The 24,698-nt window shown below is 41.8% G+C and overlaps 1 protein-coding gene across 2 annotated transcripts in view; it reads right to left on the bottom strand.

Moving 5' to 3' along the window:
- Positions 1 to 3,552: 3,552 nt before the first annotated feature.
- The window catches only part of LOC121530884 (anthrax toxin receptor 1-like), a 49,308-nt gene continuing 28,162 nt past the window's right edge, over positions 3,553 to 24,698 (bottom strand). For both annotated transcript variants that reach the window (XM_041836201.2, XM_041836202.2), the window contains 4 exons: positions 23,247 to 23,342; positions 20,598 to 20,765; positions 19,426 to 19,506; positions 3,553 to 5,306 (listed from right to left, as the gene is read on the bottom strand). In XM_041836201.2, coding sequence (XP_041692135.2) covers positions 4,851 to 5,306; positions 19,426 to 19,506; positions 20,598 to 20,765; positions 23,247 to 23,342 — 801 coding nt within the window. In that variant the 3' untranslated portion in view covers positions 3,553 to 4,850. The remainder of the gene's footprint in view (positions 5,307 to 19,425; positions 19,507 to 20,597; positions 20,766 to 23,246; positions 23,343 to 24,698) is intronic.

The following is a 24,698-nucleotide window of genomic DNA, read 5'->3' as shown; positions in this document are numbered from 1 at the left end:
AGTTCCAATATCTAACAAGAAAAGTCAGCAAAAAAAAGTCACACTAACTATATTGCCACCCTGTGGTTTGTCACTGACACACTATAATCCTAAATTACAGTAACATTATACAGAGTTATATAGGTCAATGTCTACTGGTTCACATTTGAATTGATAAACAAGTATATTTACCAGCATTTAAGATGTTCTCCTCTGTGGTCCAGGATGTTCTGAATCTTGGTAGGAGTATTGCTGCTGCAATCAGCTCAGGCTCTTTCATGACGTCTCCAAAACGTTTCTGGATCCCTTGCTGCAGGGTGTGAACAAGAGGTGTACACATTTTGCAAGTTGACTCCAACTTCTTCAGCTTGTCCCGCAACTGGTAAAGTGTTGGCAGCAGGAGGCCCATATGCACAGATGATTCCCCTTGGAGGATATTAAGGGCCATGGCAACAGGCTTCATCACAGCAGCATACTCGACCAAAAACCCATTTTCAGCTGGATTGAACCTATAAAAGATGTAACGATAAAACAATTACTTATAGCTATTTCTGGTACAATGTCTTTATTATGCATTGTACATGTTAAATACAAAAAATATATATATATATTTCATTCAAGTCATCCACAATTGTCACACCACCATGCAAAGAAAACTTAGTTACTTGAGACAAGTGGATTCACCCATTAAATCAGCAAGGCTTATTTACTTTTATTATTCTTTAAAAACAAAATATACATTTTGTCAACTTACATCTTTATCTTTAATGCTGTGCAGACATTGCGAATTGCTTGTTCTCCTTGCTCTCGGTGAATGCGCACAATCCTTTCTACAGCGAGGAACAGGGAGCTCCAGCGTGTCTGATTGGGTCGGAGAAACTGCAGCTTGCATTCACGTTCCACTGTTTCATGAGCCATGGTTGACCTGCTGGTTTTATTCCAAAGAGCATGACATTTTGCAAAAGCAGACCGAGACAGCCTCTTGTAGGTTTCGTTTGCAGCTCCTCCTGCAGCAGTGGCATCAACTGTGGATATAAGATTGAGGAGATGGCATGCACACTTTTGGTGCCTTGGAAGTTGGTACTCAAGGCCTGTGTTGTCATCCAGAATTGCAGACATCTTGATACTCCACCTCTGACTCACTCTGATCTTCTGTTGCATTATCAAGGGTGGAGTCACTCTCCTCTTGTACATTGATGGCTTCCTCCTCTTTCTCCTCACCATATAATCGAAAGGAAGTTTGAGCCACTGTCTGTTGTCGTCCTGGTCACTTTTTCCCTGATGTGGTACTCAGAATGTATTTCCTCTAATGCAGCAGCAAGGACATCAAACGTGTGCGAGCCTTTGACAGGTCTACAAGCCAATGTGGAGTGCCTCTCCAGTGAGGTGTTGTCTATCCAGTGACAGGTGACACCTAAGTAGCTACGTTAGCAACATAGTTCACAGCACTCAGCTTTTTGATGATTATGCTCTTCTTGTGTTTTGCAGCTTCTTGTATTCTTGTGCATAACGTTTTCCTTGTCATTACTGTATGAGGTTGCAAGGTTTCTATCAAAGTATTGAAGGATGGCGTCTCAACCACAGAAAATGGTTGGTTGGCCTCACATACAAAATTTAGCATCAGCTTGTCAAGCGTTGCTTGTGTTACCCGCCCTGGGGCAGCAAAGGCTGTGATTTTTGCATTTTTCACAAGAGTATGACTGGAAGAGGAGGACTTACGCTTTCTGTGGTTCTCTAGTAAGTCTGTGTACTTTGCCAGTTTGTTGGGGTGAATCCTCTGTGGACAAAAAAAACATCTGTGAGGCTACAGGGAGATCAAGACATTAAAAGAGACGTATTATCACATCAAATGTGGATATATATATATAGAAAATGTTTAAAACATATGTAACCTAAAAGACAAACATTCGCCTATCCACAGCAAAAAAAAACGAATTTAGGAAACTTACCGCTACATGTTTCCTCAAGTTAGATGTTGAGTTCTTGAATGCTGAAATGTCCGTTTGTTTTGGTAGACACAGAAGACACCGCATAATGTAGCTGTTCTTTCGCACTTTTACTAAGGTAAACATGCTTTCAATATGAGGCCAGGGGTGCGGGTGTTCCTCCTCGTCTGTGTCTGCATTGCCGACGGCTAATTCTGACATTTTTGTGTTGCTATGACTGTAAAGCCAACCCGTCCCGCCACTGAGATTGAGTATGGTAAAGTGACGAGACTGCACAACTACGTTTGATTGGTGAAACACAGTCACGTGGTAGAGCCTTAGCGGAAGTCTCTCTCTCTCTGTCAAAATAAAACATTAAAATAAGGCATATGCGGGGGGATAAAGACAATGACGCGTAGAATACCAAAGAGGTAAAAAGAAAAGTAACGACCTCATTGTAGCCTAATGTAGCGGAGTAAGAGTACAGTTTCTTCTTCACAAATCTACTCAAGTAAAAGTAAAAAGTATAGTGATTTAAAAATACTCCTAGAAGTATAATTTTTTTAAAAACTTACTCAAGTAAATGTAACGGAGTAAATATAACTCGTTACTACCCACCTCTGGGTATAGAAGGTAGAGAGGGGTGAATTCTCAGTTATCTAGCATAGTTTAGTTTATACTAATCATATATATACACTACTGATTGGAGAACATTTTATTTTATATCAAGTTATATGTGAATTGTTAGGGTTAAGGTTAGATTCCAGGCTGTATCACAACCGGCTGTCCCATAGGTCGGCGCACAATTGGCCCAGCGTCGTCCGGGTTTGGCCGGTGTAGGCCGTCATTGTAAATAAGAATTTGTTCTTAACTGACTTGCCTAGTTAAATAAAGGTAAAATAAATAAAAATAATAATGTTATATCTGAGTAATGTTACTTACCACAAAGAGAAAAAAAGAGAAGGATTGTTATGATGTCATTTCGTAGTGTTGTGTGAACCAGGTTAAAGTTAGTAGATAAGCGATTCTGAGCGCCGCACAGTCTGAATACCAAGGATTCCATTATGTCGAGGGAGATTACTGAGGTTGATCTTAGAATGATTGATGGACATGATATACTGACTTGGGGTACAAGGTAATAACATCAAAGAAGGGAGTACCCATTGAGGGTTAACAGATGTTCTTGAAGAAACGTGTAACAGAAAGTATATAAAATGAGATATTTTCTTTGTTCAGTAGTTCGGAATAGCTAGACCGACTATTAAACATTTGTATTAACTTTCCACATAGTTGTCTAAGTATATTCTTGCATCCTTAATTACTTGATACCCGAGAAACTCATCATAACAGGTGGCATCCTATGACAATGCCACGTTGAAAGTCACTGAGCTCTTCAGTAAGGCCATTCTACTGCCAATGTTTGTCTATGGAGATTACATGGCTGTGTGCTCAATTTTATACACCTGTCAGTAACGGGTGTGGCTGAAATAGCTGAATCCACAAATTTGAAGGTGTGTCGACATACCTTTCTATATATAGTGTATACAACAATGAAACCCAACTATGTAACATTAACCATTGATACTGCTGACTGAGGAATTTCACATAATTGTGAGGACTCGTTTGCACACATTTACTTTCATTTATTCGCAATAATTCATTATTTCACCCTACAATCATACTCTGCAAAAATTGTCATCCAATACTGAGTGAACAATACAAAGACACAAAAAGTAAGACATATTTATACACTCTATATGTATAAACATTTTTATGAATGATATAAACGAACACCCATTAATTAATCAAAACACTGTTACATGCATTAACAAATTACTTAAACCACGGGAATGTAATTGCTCTCAGATAACATTGTGTTTTTAATTAAAGCCCCCATGCAGTCTTTTTTAATTTTTAAATCATCACTGTATGTCTAATAAATCACTGTGCGTGTTTATTGAAAATAATATATTTTGTCATTTATTTCCCTGTGCCTCCTTTTGCCATTGAAATGCTCAGTCTGATCGTGTGGGTGTGTAGAAAAAAATGAAAATATATATATTTTTTAAACAGCTCTTACACAAAAAAGACTATCATCATTTTCAAAATTTCTGAGTGTAATTTCGACCTTATAGTGTAGAAATATCATAAAAAACCAGGAAAATCACGTTAACTGCGCTGCCCATTTAAAGGCTCATTAAGGCACAAAATCATCCTCTATGCTGACATTATGCAAACTTGCCCTTGACTTGACAATAATTGTGCAGTGCAGCAGGGCGATTGGCACTGGGACTTTTTAGTGATTCATTGAGATATTACTTTTCCTGGATTTACTTTGGCTAATCTCTAAAGAAACTACCACTGGCAAAGAATCCTTCCGCTGCTCATAATAACTTATAATTCAGACTGATACATTATTGGAATATCATTTGGAGACATCTCTCAATTTTTTTCTGAACATAATACTACCTATGCCAACTCTCTAGAGCCTTGGTAAAAACATTTTTTAAGAGGCAACCATCCAATACTTGGCTTTGCTTTGTCACAACGATATCCATCCATTCTTCTGTTGGTTCTAGAATGGATAGATGGGCTTAGCCCTCAAGACAGTGACAAGGTAACCGTGTTTTTGTGCAGACCTGGCCATCTATGGACAACATAGATGTATATCTATGAGGAAAGCTGTCCATCAGGAGACATCTGTAGAACCTTAAGTACAACTTCTCTTTGTACTGTTGACCTAGATGTGTACATGGCCCACTGTAGACAAATAGCTGACAAGTCATCAGCTGGTTGGTTGTGGCGTGAGCCACACAGATATCCTGACTGGCAGTGGAATGAGGGAACAATCAAAGATTTAGGGGAGACAGGACAGTTGTGATTCATGTTGATCTTCCTTGTCCTAGTCATCCCGTGTCCCTCTCTCTTCCAATCACTGCTGAGGATCTACAGAGAGGGGCGTGGTGGTGGGCGGGTAGGGGGTGGGGGCAGGAAGCCTCGTCCTGGAGGAGGGGCCTGAGGGGGAGGGGGTAGAGAGCCGGTTGGGGATGCAGGTGGTGGAGGGGAGGGGGGACACATAGGAGGAGGAGGAATATACAGAGTGCTTGGAGGAAGGGTTCGAGTTGGAGGTGGAGTGTAAGGTGGAGGTGTAATGGTAGGAGGTGGAGAAATTGGAGGTGGAAGAGGAGTGGTAGAAAAAGGAGGGGATGTTGAGGGCAGTGTGGAGGTGGAGGATGGAAAAGGGGATGCTGGGGGGCTGTTGGGGGGAGGGGGGAGCATGCCTTGGGGAGGCGGTGGGCTGCATCCGCTTGGAGGGGTGTAGATGGGGGCTGAGTGATGGTTGTAGTGGGGGTAGCGAGGAGGAGGATTGGACTTGACCCGGGTGAAGTTCATGCATCGGCCCTGAAACGTAAGAGAGAAACAAGGTGAGAAGAACGCAATGTACTAATTCTGAATCCACTGGTCAGTTGTAGAGGTGGTGTGCTTCATAGTAAAAGGCAATAAAGGGATGCATTATCCAGTCTCCATACATATCTCAAGTCCCGTTTATACCTGCCGCTAACATGCGTCCTTCGTCCTGATCTTGCCCGTTTATACTTATAAGATCTGATCAAAATCAGTTCCCAATGAGTCTTTTAATCAACTACACCGGTCTACAATTGTGGGCACAATCAGAATGAGGACAAGATCAGGGCAAATTACGCATGTTCGAACCAGGTATAAAAGTGGCTTAAGAGACACAGAGCTCATTATTCAAATGAGGAAAGTCAGTCACATTGTCAAACCCTGGCTCTGGGACTCTGTTATGTTGAGCCAGGGTGTGTTGTTTCTATGTGTTTTGTGTTCTAGGTTGATTATCTAGCTCATGTGTTTCTGTGTTGGCCGGGGTGGTTCTCAATCAGAGGCAACGAGTATCAGCTGTTGCTTGTTGTCTCTGATTGGGAACCATACTTAGGCAGCCTGTTTTCCACAGTGTTTTGTGGGATCTTGTTCCGTGTTGGTTTTGTATTGTAACCAAGGACTTGTATTGTAACCAAGGTTCACTCATCACGCTGCGCATTGGTCCACTTCTATCGACGAGCGTGACACACATTGATGTTCCACAGACACCAGTGACAAGACACACATCACAGGAGGTTGGTGACACCTTAATTGGGGATGACGTAATGGCTGGAGCAGAATCAGTGGAATGGTATCAAATACATCAAACACGTTTGATGCCATTCCATTCGCTCCGTTCCATCCATTATTATGAGCCGTCCTCCCCTCAGCAGCCTCCACTGACACACATGTATGTTATTTTATTGCTTTGTCAGTTGCGCTGGTCAGTTGAATTAGCTGGAGGCATAACAATGTTGTACTGTTTGTTAGAAACTGAATGGACTGATCGCTACACCAGATGTTCCTACAGTATGGCTTTTTAAGGGCGTGTGTGCATTGTCCATCGTCTACACTTCCGTTTCATATGGCTGGGTTGGGGAGACACACACATGCTGTGATTTCCCATCATGATTCATGTCTGCATAGTGTCAGCGCTAAATCCAATTCAAATAAATATCCTTGCTGGAAAAAAATTACTCAAAATATGTTTGTGATGCTATACCATACTAAACAATGTCAATGTCCTAATCCTTAAAAGGACAAAGAAAAGAGAGTACCTATGCTTTAAGATTAATTAATTTATATTCCAAACAATAGCCAGTGTTTTAGAATATTATACAATGAACATATACAGTACCAGTCAAAAGTTTGGACACACCTACTCATTCAAGGATTTTTCTTTTCTTTTTACTATGTTCTACATTGTAGAATAATAGTGAAGACATCAAAATTATGAAATAACACATGTATCATGTAGTAACCAAAAAAGTGTTAAACAAATCAAAAAATATTTGAGATTTGAGATTCTTCAAAGCAGCCACCCTTTGCCTTGATGACAGCTTTGCACTCTCTTGGCATTCTCTCAACCAGCTTAATGAGGAATGCTTTCCCAACAGTCTTGAAGGAGTTCCCACAAATTCTGAGCGCTTGTTCTGCGGTCCAACTCGTCCCAAATCATCTCAATTGGGTTGAGGTTGGGTGATTGTGGAGGCCAGGTCATCTGATGCAGCACTCCATCACTCTCCTTCTTGGTGAAATAGCCCTTACACAGCCTGGAGGTGTGTTGGGTAATTGTACTGCTGAAAAACAAATGATAGTCCCATTAAGCGCAAACCAGATGGGATGGCGTATCACTGCAGAATGCTGTGGTAGCCATGCTGGTTAAGTGTGCATTGAATTCTAAATAAATCACAGACAGTGTCACCAGCAAAGCCCCCCCCCCCACACCACCTCCTCCATGCTTCACGGTGGGGAACCACACATGCGGAGATCATCTGTTCACCTACTCTGCGTCTCACAAAGACACAGCGGTTGGAACCAAAAATCTCAAATTTGGACTCATCAGATTTCCACCAGTCTAATGTCCATTGCTCATGTTTCTTGGCCCAAGCAAGTCTCTTCTTCTTATTGGTGTCCTTTAGTAGTGGTTTCTTTGCAGCAATTCGACCATGAAGGCCTGATTCACGCAGTCTCCTCTGAACAGTTGATGTTGAGATCTGTCTGTTACTTGAACTCGGTGAAGCATTTATTTGGGCTGCAATCTGAGGTGCAGTTAACTCTAATGAACTTATCCTCTGCAGCAGAGGTAACTCTGGGTCTTCCTTTCCTGTGGCGGTCCTCATGAGAGCCAGTTTCATCATAGCACTTGATGGTTTTTGCGACTGTACTTGAAGAAACTTTCAAAGTTCTTGACATTTTCCGGATTGACTGACCTTCATGTCTTAAAGTAATGATGGACTGTCATTTCTCTTTGCTTATTTGAGCTGTTCTTGCCATAATATGGACTTGGTCTTTTACCAAATAGGGCTATCTTCTGTATACCACCCCTACCTTGTCACAACACAACTGATTGGCTCAAACGCATTAAGGAAAGAAATTCCACAAATTAACTTTTAACAAGGCACATCTGTTAATTGAAATGCATTCCAGGTGACTACCTCATGAAGCTGGTTGAGGGAATGCCAAGAGTGTGCAAAGCTGTCATCAAGGCAAAGGGTGGCTACTTTGAAGAATCTCAAATGTAAAATATATTTTGATTTGTTTAACACTTTTTGGTTACTACATGATTCCATATGTGTTATTTCATAGTTTTGATGTCTTCACTATTATTCTACAATGTAGAAAATAGTAAAAATCAAGAAAAACCCTGGAATGAGTAGGTGTGTCCAAACCTTTGACTGGTACTGTAGGTAACTGCCAAAATAAAGGAAACACCAACATAGTGTCTTAATAGGACGTTGGGCCACCACGAGCCAGAACAGCTTCAATGCACCTTGGCATAGATTCTACATGTTTTTGGAACTCTATTTGAATGTCTACAGCTGACTACCAGAATTTTGATATCTTATAAGGATGTTATGTAATCTATCACAAGACATCTAGTGTTTGTTTAGTTTATTAATTTGACCATTTAAAAAACAAGCACACATAAAACTTGAAAAGCCATACATGCACATGAGTTAAATCATCGAGGATAACACACAATAAAGTCTGGGACTTATTTCCAGTGTAGTCCTCTTGAGACAAGATGGCTAAGCAAGATCCAACACGGTTGCACACAGTATGACAGCGAGATAAAACATAAAAACAAAGAAGAAGAACATCTATCTCATCATTGCAATTACATCGTAAGGTACATTCAAATGGGCACAGAAGACATCCGTTTTTTACTTTATTTTTTAAAGCTGCCTAGAGAGGACATCGTTTTTATGGGCAGAGGCAATTCCACTCTGAGGCTCCAGTATACAAGAAAGTACCTTTCCCAGCATTACTCCTGAACCTGTATAAGCACACATTAGCAACACCTTATCAGGTGCTGTGATTGTGTGCATCCCTAACATGGGGAAAGTAATCAAGATATCTGGGCGCAGAACCATAAATACTTGTTATAAAATCTTAGTAAGCTCTATGCTAAGTATGCTCCCCAACATACAGTTGAAGTCGGAAGTTTACATACACCTTAGCCAAATACATTTAAACTCAGTTTTTCACAATTCCTGACATTTAATCCTAGTAAAAATTCCCTGTCTTAGGTCAGTTAGGATCACCACTTTATTTTAAGAATGTGAAATGTCAGAATAATAGTAGAGAGAATGATTTATTTCAGCTTTAATTTATTTCATCACATTCCCAGTGGGTCAGAAGTTTACATATACTCAATTAGTATTTGGTAGCATTGCCTTTAAATTGTTTAACTTGGTTCAAACGTTTCGGGTAGCCTTCCACAAGCTTCCCACAATAAGTTGGGTGAATTTTGGCCCATTGCTCCTGACAGAGCTGGTGTAACTGAGTCAGGTTTGTAGGCCTCCTTGCTCGCACACGCTTTTTCAGTTCTGCCCACAAATTTTCTATAGGATTGAAGTCAGGGCTTTGTGTTGGAGATTAGGAGACAGCGGTTAACTGTATCAAAGGCCTTCTGTAGGTCAAGCAGTACCATTCCACAGAGATTTCCCTCATCAATCTCTTTCCTGATGAAGTCAGTCAAGTAAAGTAGATATGAATCAGTTGAGTATGAGGATGTTATACTGAGGACAGACACAGGCCTATAATTCCCAGGGCCAGACTTTGTCCCCTTCTTATACAGAGGTATAACTTCAGCTTGTTTCATGTCCTTGGGAAAGATGCCTTGTTCAAGAGAGAGATTAACAATATGGGCAATTTCCTCAGCAGAATCTCTAAGAAACATTGCAGGAATATTATCCAGGCCTGTGGCTTTGGAGCATTTAAACTCTGCTAGCGTACTGGCTACTGCTTTTGCATACATTTGCGAAATATAAAGAGTTTGGCTCGGCATAATACTTATTGACTTGGACGTTTCAATACAAACCAGAACTGGTGGGCAGCTTGCTAACCAGTTTAATGGCAACAGAAGTTTTTAAAAAACCAAGTTAAATTCATTGGCAACCATTCATATACCATCTCCCCCCTGATGTTCAGTCCAATACTGTTTAGTTTGTTTTTGGTAGTACTACTACAGCCTAGTTTCTTAAAATGATTTCCAAAGCTTTTTAGGGTCATTTTTGTTCTCAATGATTATCAGTAAAGTAACCCCTCTTAGCTTCATCCATCCTGCTCTGTGCTTCATTTCTGTGACGTTTGTATAGGAGAAAAATCAGGCTGCTCTTGAGAGTTCTTACATTTCTTAAAGACTGATGATTAAACCAAGGGCTAGATCTCTGCTTTACTCTGACCCGTCTAAGGGGAGCCACCACATTCACCACATCAAGGAATCTACATTTAAAGGCTTCCCAGGCACTGCCTACCCGTACACTATCCAGCACAAGTGACCAGTCAATTTTACCCACTTGCTCCCTAAACATTTCAACACAGTATTTTTTGAGTCCTGTGATTCTAAAAGTTTTGTGACACTTAAATATATCTTTAAAAATCCTCCTTGTAATAAAATGATCACTGATTCCATAGACTATTACTCCACTCTGCAATATTTTGGATTTATCAGACACCAATATTAAGTCAATCGTACTTTGCACTGTTTCACATACCATGGTGGGATCTTTTATAATTTGGGTCAGAACAAATGATCTACAGAAGTGCATAAATACATTGTGGGTTGGGCTATCCTTTTTGCAGACATCAGTATTGAAATCCCCTAACAAAATTATTTCCTTCACCAGGGAATCATTACAGTGTGACAACCCAATTTCGAGACCTTTATAGAATGCATTCTGATTGGGCGGCCTGTAACACACCCACAACAAAAATCGGCTTGTTTTTGGGAAGGAAGATGTCCAGCCAGACAATCTCCAGATCATCGATTAAATCCAATCTGACGTTATAAGCAATGTCCGATCTTAGAAAGGTATACAATGCCTTCGGAAAGTATTCAGACCCCTTGACTTTTTCCACATTTTGTTAGGTTACAGCCTTATTCTACAATTGATAAAATAGTTTTTTCCCCCTCATCAATCTACACACAATGCCCCATAATGAGAAAGCAAAAACAGGTTTTTAGAAATTTTTGCTAATTTATAGTACTTTACTCAGTACTTTGTTGAAACACCTTTGGCAGCGATTACAGCCTTGAGTCTTCTTGGGTATGACACTACAAGCTTGGCACAACTGTATTTTGGGACTTTCTCCCATTCTTCTTGCAGATCCTCTCAGGCTCTGTCAGGTTGGATGTGGAGTGTTGCTGCACAGCTACTTTCAGGTCTCTCCAGAGATGTTAGATCGGGTTCAAGTCCAGGTTCTGGCTGGGCCACTCAAGGACATTCAGAGACTTGTCCCGAAGCCACTCTTGCATTGTCTTGGCTGTGTGCTTAGGGTCGTTGTCCTGTTGGAAGGTGAACCTTCACCCCAGTCTGAGGTCCTGAGCGCTCTGGTCTAGGTAAATCATCAAGGATCTCTCTGTACTTTGCTCCGTTCATCTTTGCCTCGATTCTGACTAGTCTCTCAGTCCCTGCCGCTGAAAAACATCCCCACAGCATGATGCTGCCACCACCATGCTTCACTGTAGGGAATGTGCCAGATTTCCTCCAGACGTGACGCTTGGCATTCAGGCCAAAGAGTTCAATCTTGGTTTCATCAGACCAGAGAATCTTGTTTCTCATGGTCTGAGAGTCTTTAGGTGCCTTTTGGCAAACTCCAGGCAGGCTGTCATGTGCCTTTTACTGAGGAGTGGCTTCCGTCTGACCACTCTACCACAAAGGCCTGATTGGTGGAGTGCTGCAGAGATGGTTGTCCTTCTGGAAGGTTCTCCCATCTCCACAGAGGTACACTAGAGCTCTGTCAGAGTGACCATCGGGTTCTTGGTCACCTCCCTGACTAAGGCCCTTCTCCCCCGATTGCTCAGTTTGGCCGGACGGCCAGCTCTAGGAAGGGTCTTGTTGGTTCCAAACTTCTTCCATTTAAGAATGATGGAGGCCACTGTGTTCTTGGGGACCTTCACTGCTGCAGAAATGTTTTGGTACCCTTCCCAGATCTGTGCCTGGACACAATCCTGTCTCGGAGCTCTACGGGCAATTCATTCAACCTCATTGCTTGGTTTTTGCTCTGACATGCACTGTCAACTGTGGGACCTTATATAGACAGGTGTGTGCCTTTCCAAATGATGTCCAATCAATTAAATTGACCACAGGTGGACTCCAATCAAGTTGTAGAAACATCAAGGATGATCAATGGAAACAGGATGCACCTGAGCTTAATTTTGAGTCTCATAGCAAAGGGTCTGAATACTTATGTAAATAAGGCATTTCTGTTTTATATTTTCATAAATTTGCAAACATTTCTAAAAACCTGTTTTCGCTTTGTCATTATGGGGTATTTTTGTTTGTTTTTAATCCATTTTAGAATAAGGTTGTAATGTAACAAAAGTCAAGGGGTCTGAATACTTTCCGAAGGCACTGTATATGCCCCCACCGTTCTGATTCCAATCCTTCCTGACAACAGAGTAATTGCCCTTCTCAATTTCTGAGTCACAAACAGATGAATCCCACCATGTCTCTGTAAAACATATGTCACCCACCACTGATTTGCGAACCAACAGGCATATCTCATCAATCTTTGTTAGTAGGCTTCGGACGTTTAAGTGCACAAAATGTAAACCTTTCTTCCCAAAGGCCTCGTTGAATTCCTGATCCACTTGTAACTCGCCTCCCGCTGCACTGCCATCCTCCGGCTGCACTGCCTCCAGGGGCCTCTCTGCTGCTACGGAGCACCCCTCCTCATGTGCGCGCATTGCCAGCTCACCTTCCACTGCTCCGTCGTCCTCACCACCGCATCCCCTGTCTCTCGCCTCTGGTGGCCTGTGCGCTACTGTGGACCCCCCCTCCGTCCTATGTGAGTCCTCTGGTCCCACTCCACCTTTGATGCTCACACACCCCGCGGATACAGCACACCGACAGCAAAGGTAAGTTTCATTGACCCCATGCCCAAAGCTAGGATCGCTGCATTTTAGATGAATCAACTGCGCACATTCCAAACATACCAGAGCTTTGCTGTTACTGTTAACCCAACGTTCGCAGGAGGTGCATGGGTGCATAGGCCGTTTGATGGTGTTCGTGATAAACTGAGGTGGAGTGCATTGATGGATATCACCCGATAGGAGAAGGCATAGAGTTATTATAAGATATCCACAATTAATTTGAGATTTCAGACTGGCCTTGGATGATCGTTTTGGTTTGTGCCAAGGTCTAATGAATGTTTGGTATATTACATTCCTTCCAAATCCGAAGTGCTGGATGCCGTCAGAAGTGTTGGCGTTGCGGAGAATTTGCAGTTCTTTCATCTAGATGCAGATGCAATTATTTCCAGTGATGTTTAAAACAAACACATCAAGTAAAAGTGCTGCCACCATGCCAAACCTTCCAATCGCCATCTTGCACACACTTTTAGTGGCCCTTTTAGGTACAGCAGATTATCACAGGTGTCTGTAATTATCTATGGCCCTCTGTGCGGCCTTATCACATGGAAGATATTAAATAATAAAATAAGATGATTTTAAAATAAAAAATAGAATGACAAAGATGTAAAACATTATCCTAAATATAAACCATCAACTTAGTGAATACCATTGCTGTTTGATATGAGGGTATCAGCATTAAATAGCCTTTAAAAAATGCACACACTTTTATTCATGTTACTATGTCAATATGCATCAAACTGGTGGCATTTGTGGAAAAGGTAAATAGTTGGAAGAGTTGCAGAGTTCCTTGAAAATATTGCCATTGATTATTTCATTAATTAGGCAATTTTCTCTTGAACATATGGTCTATCTACTAGAAACTCATGGACACAGATATACAAAATGAAGCTATAAATGTTTAAAAAAGTTATTCAAGTATAAATTACCAAACTTACGCTAGATTGCCATAGGTTTTCTGATAATTACCAAAATTACTGAAGATTCCAGTAAATTTGATAAATGACCAGTAGCTTTGCAACCCTAATGGCACCACATCATAATGTTTTCTTTGTCTCTAAGTGAAAAACACTACAGCCCCTCATTAGAGCCCCAACACAGGGTCAGCGGAGGAAGCAGGGGCACAGCTCTCTCCCTACTGGCCCTGTCAGGGCACTGGAACATTGGATAAAGGGCATCGGACTGAGTAGGTAATGTCCAGAGGCAGTATTGCTTGTATCCCGACCAGATTCTGTCCCTCGTAGCGGCATTGATTTTGGGGGAACTAAAAACAATGCCTTGACTTGAGATCTTAATTGCAACCAGAGCAGCCTTGTTTACTGAGAGTCAACAAGAAATCTAGAGCTCCGCCTAGCTTCCTGTGTACTAATGAACAGCTTTCTGAAGATGAGGTTTCACTCCTACTGTTAATTATGAATGGCTTAGTAGTGATTTAAGCCTGCAGTCATCTATAGTGTGATAGGTAATAGTCTTATTTTTTTAAAGCTTTTTTCTCTTGTGAGATATTATTTCCTCTCATGTGCTATCCTTTGCTGAAGGCAATGTCATGAGTCATGACAACGTTCCACATTTTCTGATGTCTCTATGTCATTTCCACTGTCTCTCGTCACCATCTTACAGTGGAGAGTGCAGGCCAATGGAGCTACAGTAAACAGTTCTACCTAAGAAGACTGCATTGGTCTTTATGTGTGCAATCAGTGTCCCAAACAGATAGCACCTTTCTAAGCGTGTACTGTAATATCCTCACATTCTCATCAACAAGTTACACAATAAACCACATGGCGTTATATACACGGAAAAAACAAATCAATCAGCCACATTACACAACATCCTGTGATTTGCCAAAATCTTTGGAAAATGCCAAAATCTTTGCAGAAATCTTTGTTTGGACCCATCCCTCAGATGACATGATTGAAGAACTTTGCTGACAATGCACTTCAGCTCCATCCACCCTGAATAGTTAAACATTAATTCAGGTTTAACTACCTGTGAAGGAGGAAGTAGAGTCTACAGAATCAATATTCCTCTTTGTTCTCTCACCCCCCCTTACAATCTGACGTCGATGTCCGTGGCCGCACGAAAATCGGTGACGTCAGCACGTTTTATTAAATAAAACCTTGTGTGTTTACAGAGTAATCTGAGTACATACAACCTCCAAACAGGGAGGAAAATAACCCGCACACTAACGACTGCCGATGACGAAATACAATCACACACAACACACAATGAAAGACAGAGGGTTAAATAGGGAAGACAATACAACATAATGGGAAACAGGTGTAGACAATCAAGACCAAACAAGTCAAACACAGAAACATAGATCGGTAGCAGCTAGTACTCCGGGGACGACGAACGCCGAAGCCTGCCCGAGCAAGGAGGAGGGGCAGCCTCGGCTGAATCCGTGACACTGGAAGCACGCTTTCGAATTCCCAGAGGACAGCTTCGGTATTGCTGTTTAACTAATCTACAGCCCAAAAAGACAATTCCCATAGACGGCCCCATAGAGAAGTCAAATTTGAAAATTCCTAATAAGAGACTTTAGTCATCACCTTTGTGCACAAAACATGCATTGAATTATTCAAATAATTGTTGTTGATGCCGTTTTTTCCCTCATCACTCACAGCCGAAGATATTAAAATGTTATATTCATGCTCTGACATTATGAGCCCAGCTGGAGAGGTGGAAGTGGCGGTTGGTTTGTTTAGCTGTCCACATGCTTGGCACGCTCCCGGAGTTGGCAGAGTTCCCGTAGCATGTTCGCGTGATCCAGCTGTCTGTCCACAGGCGTAGTAATCCCAGTAAAACCAGATCTATGGTGTATGTGAGCGTGAGTAGAGTACGTTGAAAACAATGGTCGGCCATCTTGGACGCTGTGTCCAGTTCTTTTATAGCTCAATGGTCGCAATCCACTGAATCAGAATGGTTTGAACTAGAAACTATTTGGATCCCACTATCGAAGTCTGAGACTCAGAAGCTCACAAGAGTTGTCTGAAGGTAACCCAGTACTGGGTGGTAGAAATGAATAAAAGTGAATATGGGGTGGAATGTGCCAAAACAAAGGGGGTAGAAAAAAATATATATCCTGAGCTTTCTCATATCACTCAGATATAAGAACACTTAAAAACATAATTCCTTTGGATTTATTTTTGGACTATCTGGTTTGCCATGTATGAATGTGTTATTCAATGCGTTTCTATGGGCTAACAACAGTAATGCCAAATTCAATGTCTCATCAAATAATGTTTTTATTCTTTTTTATGCCTACAGAGAATAAAAAATGTAATAGCAAAATGATCCATGGTATGGCCATCTTAAAACAATGCCATATGTTAGCTTAGTAGTGTCAAGGTTCTGATGTGGATGTGGTGGTGGAGTCAAGCGCAGGACACAGAGGAATAGTCAAGACGACTTTACTCAATACCTCTTAAGGTACACACAAAATAACAGCCTCCAAAACACAAGAGGTGTAACAAATACGCGAGTGCGTAAATCCCACAAAAGCCAAAGACACAGAACCTAAACATACAGGACAGGCGGACAATAACACACAAAATGCAAACCTAACACAGGGGAACTTATAGGAGACATAATCAAGACAGAATACGAGACAGGTGCACCAACTAGACATAACCAAACAAACATCGAAAACATCAAGCGGTAGTAGCTAGTACTCCGGGGACGACGAACGCCGAAGCCTGTCCGAGCAAGGAGGAGGAGCAGCCTCGGCGGTCTCCGTGACAAGTAGATATCGCCCTCTAAAGTGAGTTCAGCAGACGGGGGTGAATTCTTTAAATGAACAACCTCTCCCTCAACGTGACCAAGACAAAGGAGATGATTGTGGACTACAGGAAAAAAAAGAGGACTGAGCACGCCCCCATTCTCATCGACGGGGCTGTAGTGGAACAGGTTGAGAGCTTCAAGTTCCTTGGTGTCCACATCACCAACAAACTATCATGGTCCAAACACACCAAGACAGTTGTGAAGAGGGCACGACAAAGCCTATTCCCCCTCAGGAGACTGAAAAGATTTGGCATGGGTCCTCAGATCCTCAAAAAATTATACAGCTGCACCATCGAGAGCATCCTGACTGGTTGCATCACCGCCTGGTATGGCAACTGCTTGGCCTCCGACCGCAAGGCACTACAGAGGGTAGTGCGTACGGCCCAGTACATCACTGGGGCCAAACTTCCTGCCATCCAGGACTTCCAGGCGGTGTCAGAGGAAGGCCCTCAAAATTGTCAAAAAGACTCCAGCCACCCTAGTCATAGACTGTTCTCTCTGCTACCGCACGGCAAGCGGTACCGGAGTGCCAAGTCTAGGTCCAAAAGACTTCTCAACAGCTTCTACCCCCAAGCCATAAGACTCCTGAACAGCTAATCATGGCTACCCGGACTATTTGCACTGCCCCCCCACCCCATCTTTTTACGCTGCTGCTACTCTGTTAATTATTTATGCATAGTCACTTTAACTCTACCCACATGTACATATTACTTCAACTACCTCAACTAGCCGGTGCCCCCGCACATTGACTCTGCACCGGTACCCCCCTGTATATATAGCCTCCCTACTGTTATTTTATTTTATTTCTGCTCTTTTTTTTCTCAACACTTTTTTGTTGTTGTTTTATTTTACTTCTTTATTAAAAATAAATGCACTGTTGGTTAAGGGCTGTAAGTAAGCATTTCACTGTAATGTCTGCACCTGTTGTATTCGGCGCATGTGGCCAATACAATTTGATTTGATTTGATTTGATTTAAATTGGGATACATTATGTCAAGTTTTCTAAAGTCAGTTTTCCCATCAGTCCTCTCTTTCTATGTGTGCTTTATTGCTAACAGCTGTACCCATTTATGTTGCTACATTTTCTGTTGTTTCAAAATGTACTCCTGCCAACCCCTATGCAAAGCCTGATTCATGCGTCCTGTAGCTTAGTTAGTAGAGCATGGCGCTTGCAATGCCAGGGTTGTGGGTTTGTGGGTTGTGGGTTTCCCACGGGGGGCCAGTATGAAAAAAGTATGAAAAATGTATGCACTCACTAACTGTAAGTCGCTCTGGATAAGAGTGTCTGCTAAATGACTAAATGAGTCACCAAATAAAAACAAAAAGCCATATCTCAGACTGGCCAATAAAAATAAAAGATTAAGATGGTCAGTCTGAGATATGGCTTTTTCTTTGCAACTCTGCCTAGAAGGTCAGCATCCCGGAGTCGCCTCTTCACTGTTGACGTTGAGACTGGTGTTTTGTGGGTACTATTTAATGAAGCTGCCAGTTGAGGACCTGTGAGTTGCCTGTTTCTGAAACTAGACATCTAATGTATTTGTCCTCTTGCTCAGTTGTGCACCGGGGCCTCCCACTCCTCTTTATATTCTGGTTAGAGCCAGTTTGTGCTGTTCTGTGAAGGGAGTAGTACACAGCGTTGTACGAGATCTTCAGTTTCTTGGCAATTTCTCGCATAGAATAGCCTTCATTTCTCATAACAAGAATAGACTGACGAGTTTCAGAAGAAAGTTATTTGATTCTGGCCATTTTGAGCCTGTAATCGAACCCACAATTGCTGATGCTCCAGATACTCAACTAGTCTCAAGAAGGCCAGTTTTATTGCTTCTTTAATCAGCACAACAGTTTTCAGCTGTGCTAACATAATTTCAAAAGGGTTTTCTAATGATCAATTAGCCTTTTAAAATGATAAACTTGGATTAGCAAACACAACGTGCCAGTGGAACACAGGACTGATGGTTGCTGATAATGTGCCTTTTTTCATTTTATTTCACCTTTATTTAAAGGTGTGCCTCTGTACACCTATGTAGATATTCCATTAAAAATCAGCCATTTCCAGCTACAATAGCCATTTACAACATTAACAATGTCTACACTGTATTTCTGATCAATTTGATGTTATTTTAATGGACTTAAAAATAGTTTTTCTTTTGAAAACAAGGACATTTCTAAGTGACCCCAAACTTTTGAATGGTAGTGTATATTTATTTTATTTATTTATTTTATTTACATGTGTCATTTAGCAGACACTCTTATCCAGAGCGACTTACATTAGTGCATTCATCTGAAGATAGCTAGGTGAGACAACAAAATATATAAATCGCAGCAAGTACATTTTCCCCCAACAAAGTAGTTATCAGCAAAGTCAGTGCTAGTAGGAAAAGACAAGCACATTTATTTTTCAATGCACTAGGGGGTGGTAATACCTTATTGTTAAATAGTTGAACGTCACAACCTTTCTGTCTGAGAGATTTAAACAGGTCAATAAACATCACGTGGTGATATAATAGCACAGCTAAAGTATATGTTTTAGAGACGCCTGTACAGAACAATTGTGTTACTGCACATGTCAGTTGGTTACAGGTTGCTGGATCAGGAAAATTGCAAAGAGAAGTCATTTTCCTGCCATGGAAACCATGACGTGTTTCAGAGAGCATTGGGTTCAATTTGAAGCAGTCAGAGTTGGCTAGTAGAAGTGGGCCTGGTTATTGTCCTCACATGAGCCTTGCTCGGTCTACATGTATCCAGCTTGTTGGCTCTTACCTTGTCTCCTGGGTGTGGTCTCAACACAGACACGCGGTCATAGCCTTTCGACAGCAACACCCACAGAGCGTCCAATTTTCCCTGCAATCACAAAGCAGTACGCAATACCAATAAGACCTTTAAGATGCTTTTTGTGCATGTTTATTTGTGGGTTTGTGTGTATTGTGACTATAAGTCGCTATACAGCATGTATATTTACACTCCATAGTCATACTTTACATGAATTATATTATATATCAAACTATATTTGATCATTGTGAATTCTGCATAGACCCAGCCACTGCTAAGAGGTTAAATAATCTGTTTTTCTTCACTAAAGTGCTAGCTCTGCAGCCCTTGTCCCTTGGAGGTCAGTCAAGTGTGTATCTGGTTTCTATTAGCCATCCCCTGCTGACTGTCAGGATGTATAGAACAACGCATTTAACTAGCTCCTGGCTCTGTGTGTAGGGGACCATGCCAGTGGTCACCTAAGGACTGGGACCCCAACACTAAAGGATCCCACATCAAATTCCTACATAATCAACTCCAGCTTCAACCCATTCTATTAGTCTATACACAGAATATACAAAACATTAAGAACCTTCCTAATATTGAGTTGCACCCCCCCTTTTGCCCTCAGAACAGCCTCAAATCGTCGGGGCATGGACTCTACAAGGTGTCGAAAGCGTTCCACAGGGATGCTGGCCCATGTTGACTCCAATGCTTCCCACAGTTGTGTCAAGTTGGCTGGATGTCTTTTGGGCGGTGGACCATTCTTGATACACACGGGAAACTGTTGAGCATGAAAAACCCAGCAGCGCTGCAGTTCTTGTCATAAACCGGTGCGCCTGGCACCTACTACCATACCCCGTTCAAAGGCACTTCAATATTTTGTGTTGCCCATTCACCCTCTGAATGGCACACATACACAATCCATGTCTCAATTGTCTCAAGGCTTAAGAATCCTTCTTTAACCTGTCTCCTCCCCTTCATCTACACTGATTGAAGTGGATTTAACAAGTGACATCAATAAGGGATTATAGCTTTCACCTGTATTCACCTGGTCAGTCTATGTCATGTTCATAGTGTTTTGTACACTCAGTGTATATAATATAGGAAGCCATGTTGAGTATGTGATTGAACTTGACAGCTTTGTGTGCAATGTGTTTCTTTTATAATGGCCATGTCAATACCTTGATTGGTGAGTACCACTTGTGAGGGCCTGGAGGCTTGCGCATGCCATTGTTGAGAATGCGGGTGGGGGACTGTATGAACTCCTGCTCAGGCATTTTCACCCTGGCGTTCTTTGCCTTCTCCAGCTTGGCTCCCTCCTCAGTAGAGCCTTTCTCACCCCAACGCACCTGACAAATAACAAGCAGAGATTTTTTAACATGTCTAGCTTCATTTCAACCAGGCACATTCAATTTGTCACATGCTTTGTAAACAACAGGTGTAGACTAACAGTGAAATGATTACTTACGGCCATTCCCAACAATCCAGAGATAAAAATATAAAAATAATAACACAAGGAATACATACACAATGAGTAAGAATAGCTTGGCTATATACAGGGAGTACCAGTACCATGTCGTTGTGCAGGGGTACAAGGTAATTGAGGTAGATATGTACACTACCAGTCAAAGGTCTGGACACACCTACTTATTTTTACTATTATTTTACATTGTAGAATAATAGTGAAGACATCAAAACTATGAAATAACACATATGGAATCATGTAGAAAACAAAAAAGTGTTAAACAAATCAAAATATATTTTATATTTGAGATTCTTCAAATAGCCACCCTTTGCCTTGATGACATCTTTGCACACTCTTTGGCATTCTCTCAACCAGCTTCACATGGAATGCTTTTCCAATAGTCTTGAAGGAGTTCCCACATATGCTGAGCACTTGTTGGCTGTTTTTCCTTCATGCTACGGTCCGACACATCCCAAACCATTTCTATTGGGTTGAGGTCGGGGGATTATGGAGGCCAGGTCATCTGATGCAGCACTCCATCACTTTCCTTCTAGGTAAAATAGCCCTTACACAGCCTGGAGGTGTGTTGGGTCATTGTCCTGTTGAAAAACAAATGATAGTCCCACTAAGCCCAAACCATTCTAAATAAATCACAGACAGTGTCACCAGCAAAGCACCCCCACACCATAACACCTCCTCCTCCATGCTTTACGGTGGGAAATACACATGCGTAGATCATCCGTTCACCCACACCACGTCTCACAAAGACAAGGCGGTTGGAACCAAAAATCTCAAATTTGGTCTCCAGACCAAAGGACACATTTCCACTGGTCTAATGTCCATTGCTTGTGTTTCTTGGCCCAAGCAGGTCTCTTCTTCTTATTGGTGTCCTTTAGTAGTGGTTTCTTTGCAGCAATTTGACCATGAAGGCCTGATTCACACAGTCCCCTCTGAACAGTTGATGTTGAGATGTGTCTGTTACTTGAACTCTGTGAAGCATTTATTTGAGCTGAATTTCTGAGGCTGGTAACTCTAATGAACTTATCCTCTGCAGCAGAGGTAACTCTGGGTCTTCCATTCCTGTGGCGGTCCTCATGAGAGCCAGTTTCATCATAGCTCTTGATGGTTCTTGAAATGTTCCGTATTGACTGACCTTTATGTCTACCAAATAGGGCTATCTTCTGTATACCCCCCCTACCGTGTCACAACACAACTGATTGGCTCAAATGCATTAAGAAGGAAATAAATTCCACAACTTAACTTTTAAGCACACCTGTTAATTGAAATGCATTCCAGGTGACTACCTCATGAAGCTGGTTGAGAGAATGCCAAGAGTGTGCAAAGCTGTCATCAAGGCAAATGGTGACTATTTGAAGAATCTCAAATATATTTTGATTTTTTAAACTCTTTTTTGGTTACTACATGATTCCATATGTGTTATTTCATAGTTTTGATGTCTTCACTATTATTCTACAATGTACAAAATAGTAAAAATAAAGAAAAACCCTGGAATGAGTAGGTGTGTCCAAACTTTTGACTGGTAATGTACATAAAGTAACTAGGCAACAGGATAGATAATAAACAGTAGCAGCAGCGTATATGATGAGTCGAAAAAGTTTGCGCAAAAAGGGTCAATGCAGATAGTCTGGCTAGCTCTTTGGTTATCTATTTAACTATTTAGCAGTCTTATGGCTTGGGGGTAGAAGCTGCTCAGGGTCTGTTGTTTCCAGACTTGGTGCATCAGTACTGCTTGCCATGCGATAGCAGAGAGAACAGTCTATGACTTGGGTGGCTGGTGTCTTTGACCATTTTTAGGGCCTTCCTCTGACACCGCCTGACACAGAGATCCTGGATGGCAGTGAGATTGGCCCCAATGGTGTACTGGGCTGTACGCATTACCCTCTGTAGAGCCTTGCAGTCAGATGCCAAGCAGTTGCCATACCAAGCGGTGATGCAGCCAGTCAAGATGCTCTCGACGGTGCAGCTGTAGAACTTTATGAGGATCTGAGGGCCCATGCCAAATCTTTGCAGCCTCCTGAGTGGGAAGAGGCGTTGTCGTGCCCTCTTCACGACTGTGTTTGTGTGTTTGGACCACAATAAGTCCTTAGTGATGTGGACACCGAGGAACTTGAAGCTCTCGACCCGTACCACTACAGCCCCGTCGATGTGAATGGGGGTGTGCACGGCCAACCACTAAGAGTGTGCTTGGTTGTTTGCCATTGCTGATCTGTCAAACAGAGTTCCTAGATCAAATAGCATGGAGAGGACAGCTGTAGATTGACAGGAGAGTGAGGGCAGGTACAGTGCAGTATAATGAAATCTGCTTGTCTGAGCTTAAATGCAGCACGGTTCCAGGGAAGCTCACCTCCATCCTTTTGATTCCACCAACACCTCTGCCCCCATAGTAGGAGGCATCGACCGTGGGCCACTTCTTCTTAGGCATCCCATCTTCTTCCTCATCCTGTGGTGGGGGAGAGAGAGATAGTGTAAAGGCATGTGTAAAGATCCCACTCTTTTCACAGTGTCCTAGACAGGGTTAATCAAAATTCAGGTTGTGAGATGATTGATCATTTCATACACACTGGCACTGTTGGTTCTGAGGTACAGCCTATACACCAAGCACCCTGCCTCTCCATCTCCATCTCTCATATACCCTACTCTAAATCTAATATTTCAGGCCCTGGGTATGATTTCCTTTTTATGTCTAAGTCAGTCTCCATCTCCTCTCTCTCCCCCTCGCCTCCTCACCTCCCGTCCTGTCCATGGCATGCGTCAGGTCAGAGGAAATGACAGAGCCCACAGCCCCCCTCCTCATGTTTCAGCTCTTTAATAGGCCCAGATTCAGACTAATCGAATCCATCAGGCCTATGATCAGGGCCTGCCAGAGAGGAGGCGGAAATAACAACAGGCTGACGTCATCGCCCTCACAGATCGTCAGAGAGACACGGACAATGGGCAAAAAGCTTCCCAGAAAACTGGTGGAGAGCCCTCCTGTATGATTTAATTGAATTAAAGGAGTGGGGGAGATGATTACTTCACCCTTTTTGTGTACATTCCATGTGCTGGGTTAATATAAGGATTTTATGACAATATCTTACAAAAACAACATCTAAAAGGACTGGTAAACCTATGATATACAAGTAAGTTGAGAAGAAAAGTAATTGGACTGTGTCACTATAAACCTTTTTGGCAGCTTCTCTATTCTTTCCTGACTTTACAACCAAAGTTGCATCCAAAAATGGAACAAAGGTTTATACTAAAAGGAAAATAATTGCAACATTTATTAAATGAGTATGGGCTGTAAAAATTCGTAGTGTCATTAAAATGAGTCACATATGACCTGGATAGAATTATGTTGCTAGTTGAGAATGTTTTGTAACTAGAGTCATTTGCGATGCTGTCTGTTGTTCACTGTGAAAATATTTATTGTGAAGTATTATTGTGAAGAAAATATAATTGTGAAGTATTATTTGATTAATCAGATTAGTCAGTGAATTCCCTGAGGGAATTCAAGGAAGGGACTCCAAAACAGATGGCTCTTAAATAAGGCCTTAATTTAAACCTTATACTAAAGAGTATCCCATATAGTGAAGTAAAGGGACAATTATTCTCAGCTTTTTTATCAGAATGCATTTGCTGAGAGTAAGGGGTGGTTTAGGACAAGATGAGCTGAGGGGAAAGACGGCTTCATAGTGGGAGGGTGTTGTCCTCTGGCTGATTTGTATATCATGGCATTTCTTGTCTGAGGTTCAAAGACAAAACCACAGCAATTGGGAGGAAAAAACATCTTGGTCATATGTCAGTCTATAAAATCAAA

The sequence above is a fragment of the Coregonus clupeaformis genome, chromosome 18, assembly GCF_020615455.1.
Source record: "Coregonus clupeaformis isolate EN_2021a chromosome 18, ASM2061545v1, whole genome shotgun sequence".
NCBI lineage: Eukaryota > Metazoa > Chordata > Actinopteri > Salmoniformes > Salmonidae > Coregonus > Coregonus clupeaformis.
This window is presented reverse-complemented; position numbering and strand designations above follow the sequence as displayed.